The following is a 14,589-nucleotide window of genomic DNA, read 5'->3' on the forward strand; positions in this document are numbered from 1 at the left end:
TGGTTTGAGAGCTAACGTAATGGCAATATTTCCAAAGGTTAAAAGCATCCAACCTGCTGTCCTGCTCATCCTATCCTAATTCAAGATGCTGTATTAGAACACAATCTGATTTTATGGCAAATGCAGGTGCAAAGTTCTATATAAAATACCATAGATTTGGGAAATATGGGGGGGGGGGGGGTTGGTTGGTTGGTTTTTAGGTGGTTGGTATGGTTTTTTTCAGATAGGCTTTTATACACAGTTAATCCAATGCATAGATGAAAATCACAGGGCTGGGACTTAGTACATGTAAAGCAAGAAACCAGAAGATACAAGATAATGCCTTAAGGAAAACAGAATTATTCTTAAAATACACTATTCAAAAAATAGCATAAGAAAGACATTTAAAGGCGACGTATGAACCAAATGGCACTTGGTCATGTGTTAAAAATCCAGCAGCTGTGGGGCAAACTGATGTTGCAGAACAAAATTAAGTTCTTATTACTGTGTTCTAGAAATAATTTATAGAGCTGTAGTTCATCCATTATGCAGAAAACAATCAGGGCAGAATAGATAACCCAAAAGCAGTCGTACCAGTCACACAGATTCTTTTGACCTGAACTGGTTGTACAAAGAAGTGAAAGGGCTAGTCCCTTTTCTTTCTGAAGTAGCAGCTGAGACTTCTGACCCTTTGTGCTACGTGCTGGTGGTGCTCTAGCAGATGGGAACTTGTATCTCTGCATCTCAGGTACCTATCACATGCCAATAGGCATGTATTTGAAATAAATACTGGTATGTTCCTCAAAACTAAGTGGAGGAAAACAGAATTTGCTAACAAATATTTAGGAACACTCAAAACCAGAAGTGTTCCTCTCAAAGTTCTCATTTGCAAAGGATCTCAAGGAAAGTTTACAAGCTTTATGAATAGGAAGACTAAGTGCCTTTCTTAGTTGTTTAGCTATCTGGCAGACGCTAATAGAACAGTAATATTCATCCTTAGCACTATGAAGTCTATGACAAATACAGATCAAGTCAGCCAGGAATTTCCAACAATAGGTATGGTCTACTGAGGGCAGAACTAAGGCAAAGCAAGCAATACATGAGATTTAAGAAACTGCAATCTTTTAGCATTTCTTACTTCTCCAGGGAAGTGCATCAGGGGAATGGAAGTCACATGTTTCATTTACATCAGACATACATTTGAGAGAGTCATACCCTTAGAAGGCTAGAAGAGGTTTGGTTAGACTATTTCAAAAGGCATACTAGTGTAACACAATCTTCTCTGATTTAATTGCTTTTAATCTTAAGATCAGTTAAAAGCATCTCTGGGTCAAAAAAACAGAATCTCAAACATATTGCATCTGTGTGTCTCAAAAGTTTGACACAGTTTCCGCTATTTAGTACCCAATACTACACAGTGAGCACAGAGTCCTCTCTGGGTATTACTATACTTACACTGCATCTATCAGCTAGGGGTTTTTTTCATATATATTTTTATATATATATATAAAATATATTATTTATAGTCAACTTTCAGGTGAGTAGTCCCAGAAGTATTTGACTTACTCCTACCAATAAAATATAAGTTAAATGAAAAATTAAGAACAGAATTTTCTGTTAAGACCAAAACCAAACAAAGCTTATAACTCAATTTAGTTTAAACAACTGTAAACAATATGCATTTTTGTAACATCACTAAGTTGGGAGAGTTGTTTGTTGTTTTTTTTTTTTAAGGAAAAAAAACCCAACAACAATACCCAAATAAAAACCCACAAACCTGCTCTAAAAAGGAACTACTGCTCTGCCTTGCAAACATCTGTGTTTAATCCATGAAGAATTTGTAAACAAGATGTCAGGCCTTTAGAAGTAAAGGCAAAGATGTTTTCCTTTATTACAGTATTTAAAGGCTATCACTTAAGTGGTTTTTTTTAAATAGCTTGTCATTTATATAATAAAAACAAGTATTTGTACAAAGATGCAGTTTCTTTTTAAAAAAGCAGATCAGTTGAGTGTTTCATACTTTAATATATAAACCAAAACATATGAAAGCTATAAAAACATTAATGTGTGCCATGTATTAAACATGTAGCCTCGTATTTTAATGCTTACATGTGTAGATTAAAAAAATTATCACAATGGAAATTTTACTTTCAATTATCATAAACAGACCAAAATACAGAGTAGAAACACGCCATTTCTGAAACTTGACAATTAGCATCACTTACTCTCTCAAACAGCAGCTGGGCTTCCAAGTTGTACACCATAAGCGTAAGCTAACATTCTACCAATAGAAGCGTTACAAAATGCATTAAGAGAAAATACTGCCAGTAAATGAATGTCTTAGTCTATTTTTTTTTTATTTAGTAATTTTTTTAAAAGACAGTTTGAATGGGTTTTATAGGGTTGGGTTTTTTCGCTGTTCTGCTATCAAAGGTCTTCTTTAAAACTGTTCTGTGAACAATACAGTCACATTACAACTAAACAAAAAGACAAATAATAACAGACCAGCTGCTTTTTACATTTTAATAACCATAATTCCCCAATGCTGTTCTTCATTTCTGCATAGGGAAATTGTTTTATTTGGCACATTAAGGATAAAAAAGTCAAAAACTGAACCAAAGTTTACAAACCTCCCATTGTAAGTTAGTAGTTATAAGGAAGCAAGCCAGACATCAATGTCATGGAAAAATTAAAAACAAAAAGCCACACACAACATAGGGAAAAGGTTTTCCAATGATCAATATCATCAGAGCCTTCTAGCTGAAACAAAATACATACATTATTGTTCAAACCATAATCAGATTGCTAGGAATCTTATCTCAAGTCCTATTGTGCTCTTACAGTGTGTAAATCCTCACTAAATGGCAAGGAGGCTTTGATGAACACATTTCACATTGTATAATTTTTTCTTAATCTCAAGTTTTAACGCAGATACTTAAAGATCTGTAAAGTCCTGTAAACTCTGGCTGCTTTCCAGTAGCCTGTACCAATTGCTCCTTAGGCAGCACTTTGTTTCACTTCAAGTAGTGTTTCACACTGTGGTATCTCCAAAGTCCTTGTTCCAGCGAATATATGCTTCCAGGGTCTGAGGGCTCAAACTGCGCTTTATCTTCTTCAAAGACTCAGTGAAATCTGATAGTTTGATATTTCTCATCTAAACAAAAAGTGAAAGACATCGGGATCACAAGTGCTTTACTTACTACCGTTTATTCAAGTACTTCAGTATTCACTTGTAACAAAGCACATTCTATGAGGGCTTCATCTTGATATAAAAAAGAAATTTTTTACAGTGGGACCAGTCATTCACTGGAACAACCTCCCCAGGGATGTGGTAGAGTCCCCATTGCTGGAGGTTTTCAAGATGTAATTGGGCAGGGTGGTAGATAATCTCATCTAGGCTCCCCTTCCCATGAAAGGTCCAAGCAGATGATCTTTCAAGGTCCCTTCCAACCTGGGATGTTCTATGATTGTATGACCCGGTGCAAGAGTCTTGTAATTTAAAACTATCAGTATTTACCATTTTTAATAAACTAACATTTGGTAATCATAATGTCTGCCTTGTTATTTAATAGCCCATGAGATTGTGTTATTACTTCCTATTTCACTAGGTGGCGCAAGCTGGTGCACATGAGGGCACAGAACTGAGTAAATGATAAGGCATGGGATTTTTTAAACACATTTATGGCATACCTCTGCATACCAGGAGATTAAGGCACTGAAAGTTCCTGCCCTTACCACAGCTGTATTCAGACCATATTATGCTGTCAGCCAAGTAATCCCGATTATCTAACCTCTCTGATTCAACACATGCCTTTCAGTTGTTTGCTGGGGACATGATTATTAGCAGACATTTCCTGTATAGAGAAGTGTCCAGACACGATGGGAGATAACCAAAGTGTGTGGAACAAGTGAGCTCATTATTAAAGGAGTATTAACATTACAATTGGAGAAGATTGCCCATATTTCTTTGGGACTAGTGTTGATAGGCTATTGGAGATACACTTGCATTCACAGCAAATTATCACAGATGTTCTCATCTTCCTGCAACAATTCCTTTCAGCTTATCATAGCCTTAGCCATGATCTAAGGCTAAACATAGAAAACAACAGAGGAATTAAGTTTTGCTTCGTTGTCCCCTAAGTGACTGTGACATGCACACACATTTGAACAGAAACTTTTATATGCAGGACCAACCTCTTCCTTTTCTTTTGATGTTTACAGATGCAATTTGTGGTGAGGAACTTAATTTTTTTTTGCTTTATGGTGGTCCACGTGAATGAATCTAAGTATTATACATACACACAAACAAATGTTTTAAAATCCCTCAGAGGTTCTCCCTAAGATGACTTGCTTTATGTGAAGATGGGGGTGGGAGGTAGAAATAAAATAAATCACTTGACATAATACTTCTGGGAGTGTTTTGGGGGAGTAACACTGCGAGAAAATAAAAGCAAGGCCTCTGACATCATCTGATAGGCAACAGATCAAGTTGCAGTTCAGTGTGAAGGAAAAGATAGGACCAGTCAGCTGAAACTAAGCAGAGAATTCCTATCAGAAGAGGCGGCACTCTTATGCCTGATAACCAACAAACTACACAAAGAACCTCAGACATCTGAGGACAGATTTGGTTCTCAATCTCAAAAGAATTTTCTTCAGTGAAGAAGTAATCAAAAAGGTAATACCCCACCAAAATTATGCTAGGTATTTTGTATGATACTATGTGTAAATAAAGGGACCCTAAAAGTTTCTGGTGAGCATGCATTCTATTCAAACTGCTAGAACAGCATACCTCACTGGCAGACATGTTCTTCACCTGTTCTGGTTTTAGTTCTGTAAAAATAAAGGAAGATCAGTAAGATTCGTAAGAAAACTTTCATCACTTCTGACAACTAAAGCATGTTAAAAGCACTTCTATTCTGAAAAAAAACCCACAGGTAAAGATTATACCTCTCTGCCTCAACATAATCTCCTGTACAGAAAGGTACATCATGTTTTTACCTCCTTCTTCCTCATTTATCAGCTCCTCAACCAGGCTGCTCCCACACTCAATTGCTGCAGATACAGTACAAAGTGGTAGCAGAACTGCTTCCTTCTTCCCAAAGTACGGGGAACAGCACACAAGCTTAACAGAGCTGTCTTCCCCCATATTATTCCTGGTACATGCAACCCCCTTACCCCTCAAACACGCACAATTTTCAGGAAACAGAAAGGTACCGTCAGCTAAGAATACAGAAATAAAAACCAGGCAGGGCACACAGGAGTGCTTCTTGCCCATACCGTACTGGTGGAATCTAATAATTCCTGTATCCTTCACCATTTTATGGGTTTTTTTACATGCAGTACTGTTATGGCATCAACACACTACAGCAAACTTTTTGCTCAGAGGGCGCAAGAAAAAGAATCTAGCCAGGATTGGCAAGGCTGACTTTATAAAACTATTTTTTTTTTTTTTTTTTTTTAATGGAAGCCAGGAACGGGGGTAAGAAACAGGTTGCACAACATTTCATGGTCTCTTCTCAAAATGGACTTGCGTGTGAACTGATTTGTCAGCAAAGTAAAGCCTGCATACCTAAATGCATACATTATTTATTCAACCACTCTAAATAAATATATTCAAAGTCTTAGGAGACATGATGTCTCTTGCGAGAGCTATTTAATGCAATTCTGTTTCCCAGTTATTATGCAGGATTTTGGAAGATGTGCCTTACATTCTCAACAGCTAGAAGTGGGTAAAAAAACCCATTACTTTCCAGCAGCTGCTTTCAAAGAGATAGCACACTGGCAAAACTGGATGCTATAGGATTTCTGACTCAATTAAAAAAGTAGTAAAACAAACACACCCACAAAACATGCACAGACCTCTCCTCCCCATAAATAATTTAAGAGACTTGCAACAACTTTTATTTACACATAATACGCTGATATTACAGAACACTTCTGCTCCAGCTGCCTTTAGTACCTTTCTATCAGGTAGGACAATGTATCGGCAAACAGAAAACTAACATCAAATCTTCACAATCTTTTCTTTACAAATTGCCACTACACATCTCCACTAAACATAATCATCCCCTTCAGATGTGGCTACTGGACACATAATAACTAGCTAGTAAGAGAACAAAGGGTGGTGGTGGGTGTCATGGTTGGGATTTTGGGGGTTTTTTTTTGGAAAAGAGGTATTCACTTTGCATTAAAATCGTATTTTTTCAAAGTTGGAAGTGTCAGAGGAAGAACAATTACAGGTAAAACTCTACTTGAGTCACAATTGTCATCTGGATCACATTTCAACATTAAGAAGATTTAAAAATAAAAAAAGCCAAGCCATTCAAACCGTATCTAAAAAACAAAAAGGAAACACAAAATTGCTTCTATTTCAGTATCTCCTTCTTTCAGACTTGAAGGAGATCTGCCCACTTTATAAGACAAGTAATGCAGTCATAGACTGCTATTCAAGTAATAATTTAGATATAAGAGAACTAATATCAGCCTAAGAAAGATGCACTAGTTAAAAATCCTGCAAATCTGTGAAAAACACTTAACCCTGCTTTCCTCTTAAGACACATAAATTGTCTGTTTCACTTGGTGAGATACTGAAGGGTTTTGTGTAAAGTAAATCTCATAAAGATGCTATTATGAGGAAGAGACCAAAATCCAAATCTAAGAAGCTTAATTTCAGAGGTTTAAAAGTTTAAAAGATGTAGGAAAAGAGAATATCTCTAATATCAAGGGCACTGAGTTTTTTCAAAACATAAATAAAAAGCTATGCAGCTTACCTCGAATAGGGCCCAGCGCTGCATCCTTCGCTAATGCAGTTAAATCACTTCCAGAGTATCCATCTGTCATTCTTTGTCAAAGGAAAAAGTGGGGGAAAGAAGGAAGAAAAAAACAAAACCAAACCTCCTTCAAACCATCTCATTTTAATTGCAGGTTATTAAAGTGTTACTTAATCAGAAGTACTATTTTGATGTTGCTTTGCAAGTTTAATAAATCAGAAGTGCATTTAATGTAAGTGAACTACATTTAAGTCTTTTCCAGATTAAATTTAAGTACAGATATTCAAGTCCCAACTAACATGCTAGGAAAAGCAAAAAGATAGCAATCAACTAGGATTTGTAGGTGAAAACTAATCTCAAGCACATTTACTATTTCTCTTACAAGAATGCCCTACCACTAGCTAGTTTGTCATCATTTGCCATAGATAAATATAAAACCAAAAATTCAACTGACATTCAAATCCTCAGAACCACAAGGGGGAAGGGGGTGGAATCAAACCAAGGACCCAATCTCTGTGGGAGCTTTTCCAGAATTAGACTTAATTTCCAAGTTAACCATTGAAATACTTTGCCTCCACTGAAGCAGGAAGCCACCAATACATATTGCCAACGTAAGTGAAAACAAGTAGTAAGGGTTGCCTAACAAAAAATTTAAAACAAAAAATCCCATCCACCCAGCTTGTAGAGCAGTGGCTGGCTGTAACAAGAGCTTCATAGCTCAGTCTTCTGGAGATAATTCTGTTTCAGTTTATAGAAAAAGTTGCAAAGGAGCAAAGGAACACAAAATCACAAAGGGGGTATACTGCCACAGGGGGTTAAATACCTATCTCTTTCAAAACAAAGAAAGATGGCAAATGAAGAAGGCAGGACCCTCAGCTTTTGTATTTTGGCTAAACCTTTTAAAAAAAAAAAAGCGTACTCAAGTTGCTGTCCTGGTTTCGCCCAGGATAGACTTGATTTTCTTCCTAGTGGCTAGTACAGTGTGTTTTGGACTTTGTATGAAAATAATGTTGAAAACACACTGAGGTTTCAGTTGTTGCTAAGTAGCACTTATCCTAAATTAAAGATTTTTCAGTTTCCCATGATCTGCCAGCAAGCAGGTATAACAAGAGGCTGGGAGGGAGCACGGCCAGGACAGCTGGCCTGAACTAGCCAAAGGCATATTCCATACCACAGAACGTCATGCTCAGTATATAAAGTGGTGGGGGTTGGCCAGAAGGGGCAGATCACTGCTCGGGCATCAGTCAGCGGGAGGTGAGCAATTGCACTGTGCATCACTTGTCTTTTCTTGGGTCTCTCTTTTTGTTATATTCCTTTTCATCACAATTATTGTTATTATATTTGGGTTTTAGTTTGGGTTTTTGGTTTTTTTTGCATAAGAACAGTTTAATAACTAAAATAGATGAGTATGTTTGTTTAGTATTGTTACAAAATACTTACCTAGCTAGTTGCGCCAACTCTTTTTGGGTCAATGGACTTCCTTGCTTGCTTAGAAGATTTTTTAGCAAAATCAATCTTGTCTGAAAAGAAGATATATTTATCAGATGTAAAACTCATTTTCATGGTGCACTTACAGTTTTGTTGTTGCAACAGAATTCTGTGTTTGGCAGGTTAGCTTTTGTGCTTCACTAGTTTAAACTTGCCTATAGTGCTTTTGTGATTAGACAGTACCCTATTGTCTCCCCAGGGGAAGAGAGAGGGGTTTGGTAAGGTGCCGGTTTTGGCTGGGATAGAGTTAATTTTCTTTGTAGTAGCTGGTACGGGGTTCTGAGATCAAGGGTCAAACTGCTTCAAGAATAATACATTAGAATCCTCATCAAAAGCCCTAATCGGCTGTTGAGCTGAAAAACATCACTTTAAAAAAGCTACTTTTGCACTAAACACTCTTGTCCAGCCAACCAAACATTTTCCTGCAAGCCCTACTTCAGACTTGTCCATGCCTGCCAGCTTGCCAGCAATGCCCCACTAGCCAGGAAACACTGAGCAGCTACTACCAGATTTGCTACTAGCACATGTTAAAAAAAAAAAAAAAAAGGCAAAAACTTAAGATAAGTTACCAGAAATAAAGCACAGTGTCTATGGCCAAGCTGGGCCAGAAGTTAATTCACAGAATTGTAGTCATCCATTAGGGCAAGTTAAGAATAGCCTATGAAATATATTTTATGCTTTTTAAATAAAATTGATCTTAAAATGAAGGAAATGCATGGAAAACAATACTTACTTCCTCATTTGGTAAAGACACGTATACCCGTTTGGTGAATCGTCTAGAAAAAAACCCCACATATATACACAGACACTTTTATAACTTTTTAGCGCATACAGATCTAATATTTGGGTTGGTAAGTGTCAAAATTTCACTTACATCATCAAATTCTTGGGAGTAAAACTACAGATTAACACCACACCACCCCCACCCCCCCCAAAAATAATCAAAAAAACCCAACCACCAAACAACATGCACGAGCCACCGGTGTCACCTTACTCTTATTTGAAAATATGAGTCCTCCCAGAGAGGTAACACTCTAAAGGTAGAAATACCACCAACTACCAGCAACAAAATGAAGCATCTCTTCATTGTACACAAAAAGTCTTTGGAATCGTTAAAAACTTGTTTTATTTGTTCAGACAGTGCTGACATGTCCGTTTTCCTCAATCAAGAACAAAAAGAGAAGAAAGTATGAGAACTTGTAGCAAAAAAGTCCTAAGGCAAATCTACAGCAAGACCTGTAATTGCATGGGACATCAGAAGTCCAATATTCACATAGAAGAAATACTGGATTTCACTGGCCAGATTTCTTCCTTCATCTTGCCATTAAAATCCAAATAATAAAAAAGCAATATGTAAGATGCAAGAGGGTTATAAAATGCTGACTTGGTCTCAATAGGTACTGCTGTTTTAGACAATTCCAAGGCCATCATGTTTATGCAGATGTATGCCAAGAGAGAAGAGACAGACACCTCTTTGAGAGGTTCAATAAATCTTGCCAAACAGCTTTTGCTACTATTCCAAAACTTAAAACAACCAAAACATTAAGTAACAAAACCTGCTCTTCATAACAAACATCATATTACTGTATTCAAACAAAGGAAGAGACATTTTGATACCTGAGAACAGCATCATCAAGCTCCTGTGGCCTGTTTGTTGCTCCCATCACAAGTATTCTGTCCTCTCCAGAAGACTGCACCTGTATAACACAGGAAGGCAAGACAGCTTTCAGTTTACATCAGGTAGTAATACAACAAAACCAGTTAGAGACTCGCCATGTATTGAGCACACTGATGGGATCTTACTATATAAGCTTTTTTTTTCCCATGCAGTTAGCTTTAAAATATTCTTTAGATAAATGTAAAGGCAAACTAGGAAAAAGTAAAAATTAAAAAAAGCAATGTAAACACAGGACACTAAGCCCAAATTATGATGCTTGAAAAGAGTCTTGCAAGAGCACAAATGTTGCTGTGGAATTGCACATTACAATCCTGGAGAAAACTGAGACTACAAAAAGCACTTAGATGTTTAGTCATCCAGAGATAAAACCTAATGGGTTTAAAAAGCTAGAGATTTTCTGTTGTTGTAGGTTTTAACACCAAACATTGCTTCAAAGCCTACAGAGAAAGAGCGAATCAAAACTGTAGACTAAGGTACAGCCAGAACCACTAGATCAGATCAGAGATTCATCTAATAGGGGTCTCGCAAGAAGCTAGGAATCAAAATGAGAAGCTATTCAATAGTACACAGACACAGTAATTTTCCCCCCAATTCACTCAATTGCAAGACTTGATTTTATACCCAAGAATATGGAGACTTACAGCTTCCAGACTTCAGAGAAAATATTTGGGTATCAGAGATACTATTATTCACCTACTGTCCAATCCTTTATAGACTTAAGTTCATTGCTGCCTTATTGAGTCCAAAAAGTTCCACAAAAATACTGTATGATACAGTTACACCTTGATCCAAAGTTTGCTAAACTTACTAATCATGTTTAATTTTCCCCTTTTCATTTTAAGGGAAAACTCTGTGTATGTGTATAATAATTTCTGCACATCATTGTCACGTTGCATTATTTGTCCTGATTCATCTCACTTTGGAGAATTTTTTCCCAATCTTGTTGTCCTTTTATATAGTTACCTTCTCCTCCTGTACCTCATTACTATTGCTTCACTACTCTAGCAATATTCCACTGTGCTAGTGGAATATAAACTAAGATTGTTCAATACAAAAAACAGTGCTATGTGACAGAAAAGTATTCTGATATTAATTTGTTTCTCTGCCCACCCCCGCCCCCAACTATGAAACCCAGATCCTTTTCCTCAGTATTATATATGTGCTATTAAATATATTCTTACTGTATTCTGTCATCTCCAGGTCATGGTGCCAAGAAAAAATTTATAGCTCAATAAAAAAGCATACTAACACAGAAACTAATCCTTCTGATGTGTCAGAGCTGTGCATACAAACAATATGAACTAGTTTGTTTGAAATCCTCATCCCTCAAGTCTCACCCTACCCCTTGAGAGCACATGCTTTTGCGACACGTAACCCTTAAAAACCAAAAAGACACTACTTAAAGGCCATTTAATCTTCTTTTACTTTGCCAGAATGAAGAGATGTGCTTCACCAAAACATGCAATTGCAAGCAAGGATTCAACTATGCCTAACCCTCAAGCATCCCTCTTGCCCTGTAAGAGCATTTGTTCTCACAGCTCCTTTATTATTGCCATTTGTTTTTCTTTCTTCTCTGTCCATAATCTTTCAACCCATTATTTCAGCTCATTGCCAGATTACTACCTTTCACCCCAGACCAAGTTTTACAGAATACTACAGTAAGCAGGTGAAAAATTAACAGCAATAGAAAAAAGCTGTTTGCCAATGCAGGTGGTGGGGAGGTGGACACAGCTAAGCCCCAGTAGCCAAATCCTCTCTGTGCTTCATCTGTAGCTTGTATTGGCACCCACTACACTACATTAGCCAATTCAGCTAAATCAAACAATACCCAAGACTAAATACTTACACCATCAAATTCTATTAAAAATTCTGTTTTTAGACGCCTACTAGCATCATGTTCACCTTCTCGTCTTTCACACAAAAGGCTATCAACTTCATCTAAAAAACAAAGAAATATATCTTAATTAAGCATACAACATCAAAGTCTTCATATTTGACTAAGTTCTTTTGCTAATATAGGGCTCCTGTAAGAGAGATCAGATCTTTATTCCCTAAGAGACAGTAAAGTTTAAAAGCTTGTGTAACATGTTGTCCTTTGGATATGTAACACCAAGCACAGATGAAAGAAAATTCTGCTGATAATAAACTGCAACTCAGGACAAGCAAACCCCATTTTAATGTTTGAAGTTTAATACATAAATGAACTTACTCTGTAAATGTAGCACAGCATTTGTGTTTTTGAGGGCATTTCTTCCCACTATTAACACCAATTAAATATCACAACAGTAATCTAACATGCTTTATATGGAACTACTGATTAGCCAGCAGGTCATATCCAAGACACTTGCTCTGCACTGAAGAAATTACCCAAAGTAGTTTACCTGATTATTCCAATTTAATAAGTCAAAATATTGAAGAAAATACACAAAAGCCAACAACATTTAAGGTCTTACCAATGAAAATTATAGAAGGCTGAAGTTCTCTGGCTACTGCAAATAGAGCACGCACCAGTTTCTCCCCTTCACCCACCTAAAATAACAATAAACTGTTTTCGGAGGGGGTTTAGAAAGTGTTTATTACGAGAGCGCTAACATAAGGACCTACAGAAAATCTAGCTGATAACCAACCACACTCAGTCCATTCATACGCGCTTAGATTATCACTAGTCCAGTATTATATACGACAGTATTGTTTATGTCTTAAAAGAACCATTACAACTTCACTTATGATCAGAATTGAGTTGTCAAGAGATTTTGGTGCCTAAATTATCAGAGTGAAAGGGAGCTGGGAAAGAAGAAAAAGCCCACAACCACTCATCTATATGACAGCCAGGGTCATTCTGAACTGCAAAAGCCTTTGACATTGAGTTATCACAAGCACAAAACAAAATTTACTTCATAAGTCACTTTTTAAAAACTTTGTTCACTATAGGCTATAAGTTCACCAAGGACTCATCAGAAGTCTCTGGCCTTCTTAAGCCCCCATTACAGCACGTGTTTTCAGATCAATATAATTTACACCTACTACTTACGTATTTTGAAGTTAGGCTTGCTGCACTTATATTAAAGAAAGTAGCATTTGATTCTGCAGCAACTGCTTTGGCCTAGGAGAGGGAGAAAAAAAAAATTACTTTTTAAAACATTACACTGAATATACCTCTCTGCTTCTGTAGTTAGTACTCAAAATTGTCAGTTAGGACATGAAAACCCCTATTCCTTCAAAGGGAACACCTTGTAGATGCTACAGAAAACTTCTGTACAGGCCACTTACAAATAAGAACAGCTAAGCAGTCGAACCACTAGAGAAATTTCCAGGCTCCCTTAGACTTCTCTGATCACATCATCTCTATAGCCAACTACAACTTGCTTACTGAAGAATACAAGTCTCCAGCTCCTTTCAATGTATCCTGAGTAGACATCTGAAACAGTTTTAACTAATTTAGGGTGGTAATTTAGGGCAGCAGTTGGATCAAATCACATTAAAAATTACGGAGTTTTTGATCTTTATCATAGGGTAAGGAGAAAACTATTTTCAGAGGAAAGCTAGGAAAAAGAATCCATTCAGCCAGAATGCTCATACAGAGCACCCTCTTCTTTAACAGTTTCACCACATTCAAGAAATTATGATTCCTTGGTTATACAGTTGTAATTTTGGTGATTAGCAATTATGTTCCAGTATGTGAAACACAACAGATGAGCCCAAGCAAGCTGCTCAACATTCACACTCCTGCATTTCAGAGCTGATCCAGCTTCAGTATCAGCAAAGGCAGAGTGCAGCTGCAGCCACGCCATGTGATGCAGGATGATGTGCCTGGCTCAGCTGCATCAGGACATGCAACGTTCCCTGGCTGATGCACAGCCATTTCACTCCAGTTCCCCAAACCCAGCACATCAGGGTGAGAAAACAAGCAGCAGCCAGACAGTTCCACAGCACCTAGGCTCTTCACACAGCAGTGTGGAAGTGAGACAACCCCCTCCTCCCTTGCTACTACGCTCCTTCCCCATTTCCAAAATGCACTTCTAGTATGTTTTAATAGAGAGCAGACCATTTGTGATTAATCATTGCTGTACACAATCAATTAACCATGTTACTTTTACTCTCTCTGAAAATGAAACTTGGACTTGCTGGTGTAAATTTTAAAATATTACTTGTGATATTGAAGAGTTAAATAGAGAACGGTTTAGCAATTCCCTCCCCTGCAAAATCCACAGTTAAAAACAATTTTGCATTTTTGTATTAAATTGACACCATAACACATATCCAGGAAGAATATACGGTTTATTACTACAACACCCAAACTGAAAGTGACCCCTCATAGTTACATTTTAAGCCCACTAACACATGCATGAAGTCATTTTCTCACCAACATTGTCTTCCCATTTCCTGGAGGGCCAAACAGCAGTAAACCACGTGCAGGAGCTCTAAGTCCTGTAAATAACTGAAAAGTACACCATCGTAAGTTACCTCCAAAGACTTAAAGATGATGTTGATTTACCTTTGTAAGAAAATGGTTTAAGATGGAGAATGGCTCACTGGCTAGCAGTGGTAGGAACAGAGGCAGTGCTACAACAGTACACATTTTTAAAGAACTACATTCTATCACTAACTTGACCTAATGCACATCACTATTTTTTCCGACACAACAGTTAAATTACTTCATGATCATTCTGTGCA

The 14,589-nt window shown here is 37.2% G+C and overlaps 1 protein-coding gene across 1 annotated transcript in view; it reads right to left on the reverse strand.

Annotated features, from left to right (window-relative positions):
* Positions 1-1,846: 1,846 nt before the first annotated feature.
* The window catches only part of SPAST (spastin), a 38,939-nt gene continuing 26,196 nt past the window's right edge, over positions 1,847-14,589 (reverse strand). The window contains exons 10-19 of the mRNA XM_010581269.1: positions 14,279-14,353; positions 12,947-13,018; positions 12,369-12,444; positions 11,762-11,853; positions 9,855-9,934; positions 8,971-9,013; positions 8,190-8,269; positions 6,750-6,820; positions 4,769-4,809; positions 1,847-3,133 (exon numbers count right to left, since the gene is read on the reverse strand). Of these exons, the coding sequence (XP_010579571.1) occupies positions 3,011-3,133; positions 4,769-4,809; positions 6,750-6,820; positions 8,190-8,269; positions 8,971-9,013; positions 9,855-9,934; positions 11,762-11,853; positions 12,369-12,444; positions 12,947-13,018; positions 14,279-14,353 (753 nt within the window). The 3' untranslated portion in view covers positions 1,847-3,010. The remainder of the gene's footprint in view (positions 3,134-4,768; positions 4,810-6,749; positions 6,821-8,189; positions 8,270-8,970; positions 9,014-9,854; positions 9,935-11,761; positions 11,854-12,368; positions 12,445-12,946; positions 13,019-14,278; positions 14,354-14,589) is intronic.

This window comes from Haliaeetus leucocephalus, unplaced genomic scaffold (assembly GCF_000737465.1).
Source record: "Haliaeetus leucocephalus isolate CR32 unplaced genomic scaffold, Haliaeetus_leucocephalus-4.0 Scaffold752, whole genome shotgun sequence".
In the NCBI taxonomy this organism is placed as follows: domain Eukaryota; kingdom Metazoa; phylum Chordata; class Aves; order Accipitriformes; family Accipitridae; genus Haliaeetus; species Haliaeetus leucocephalus.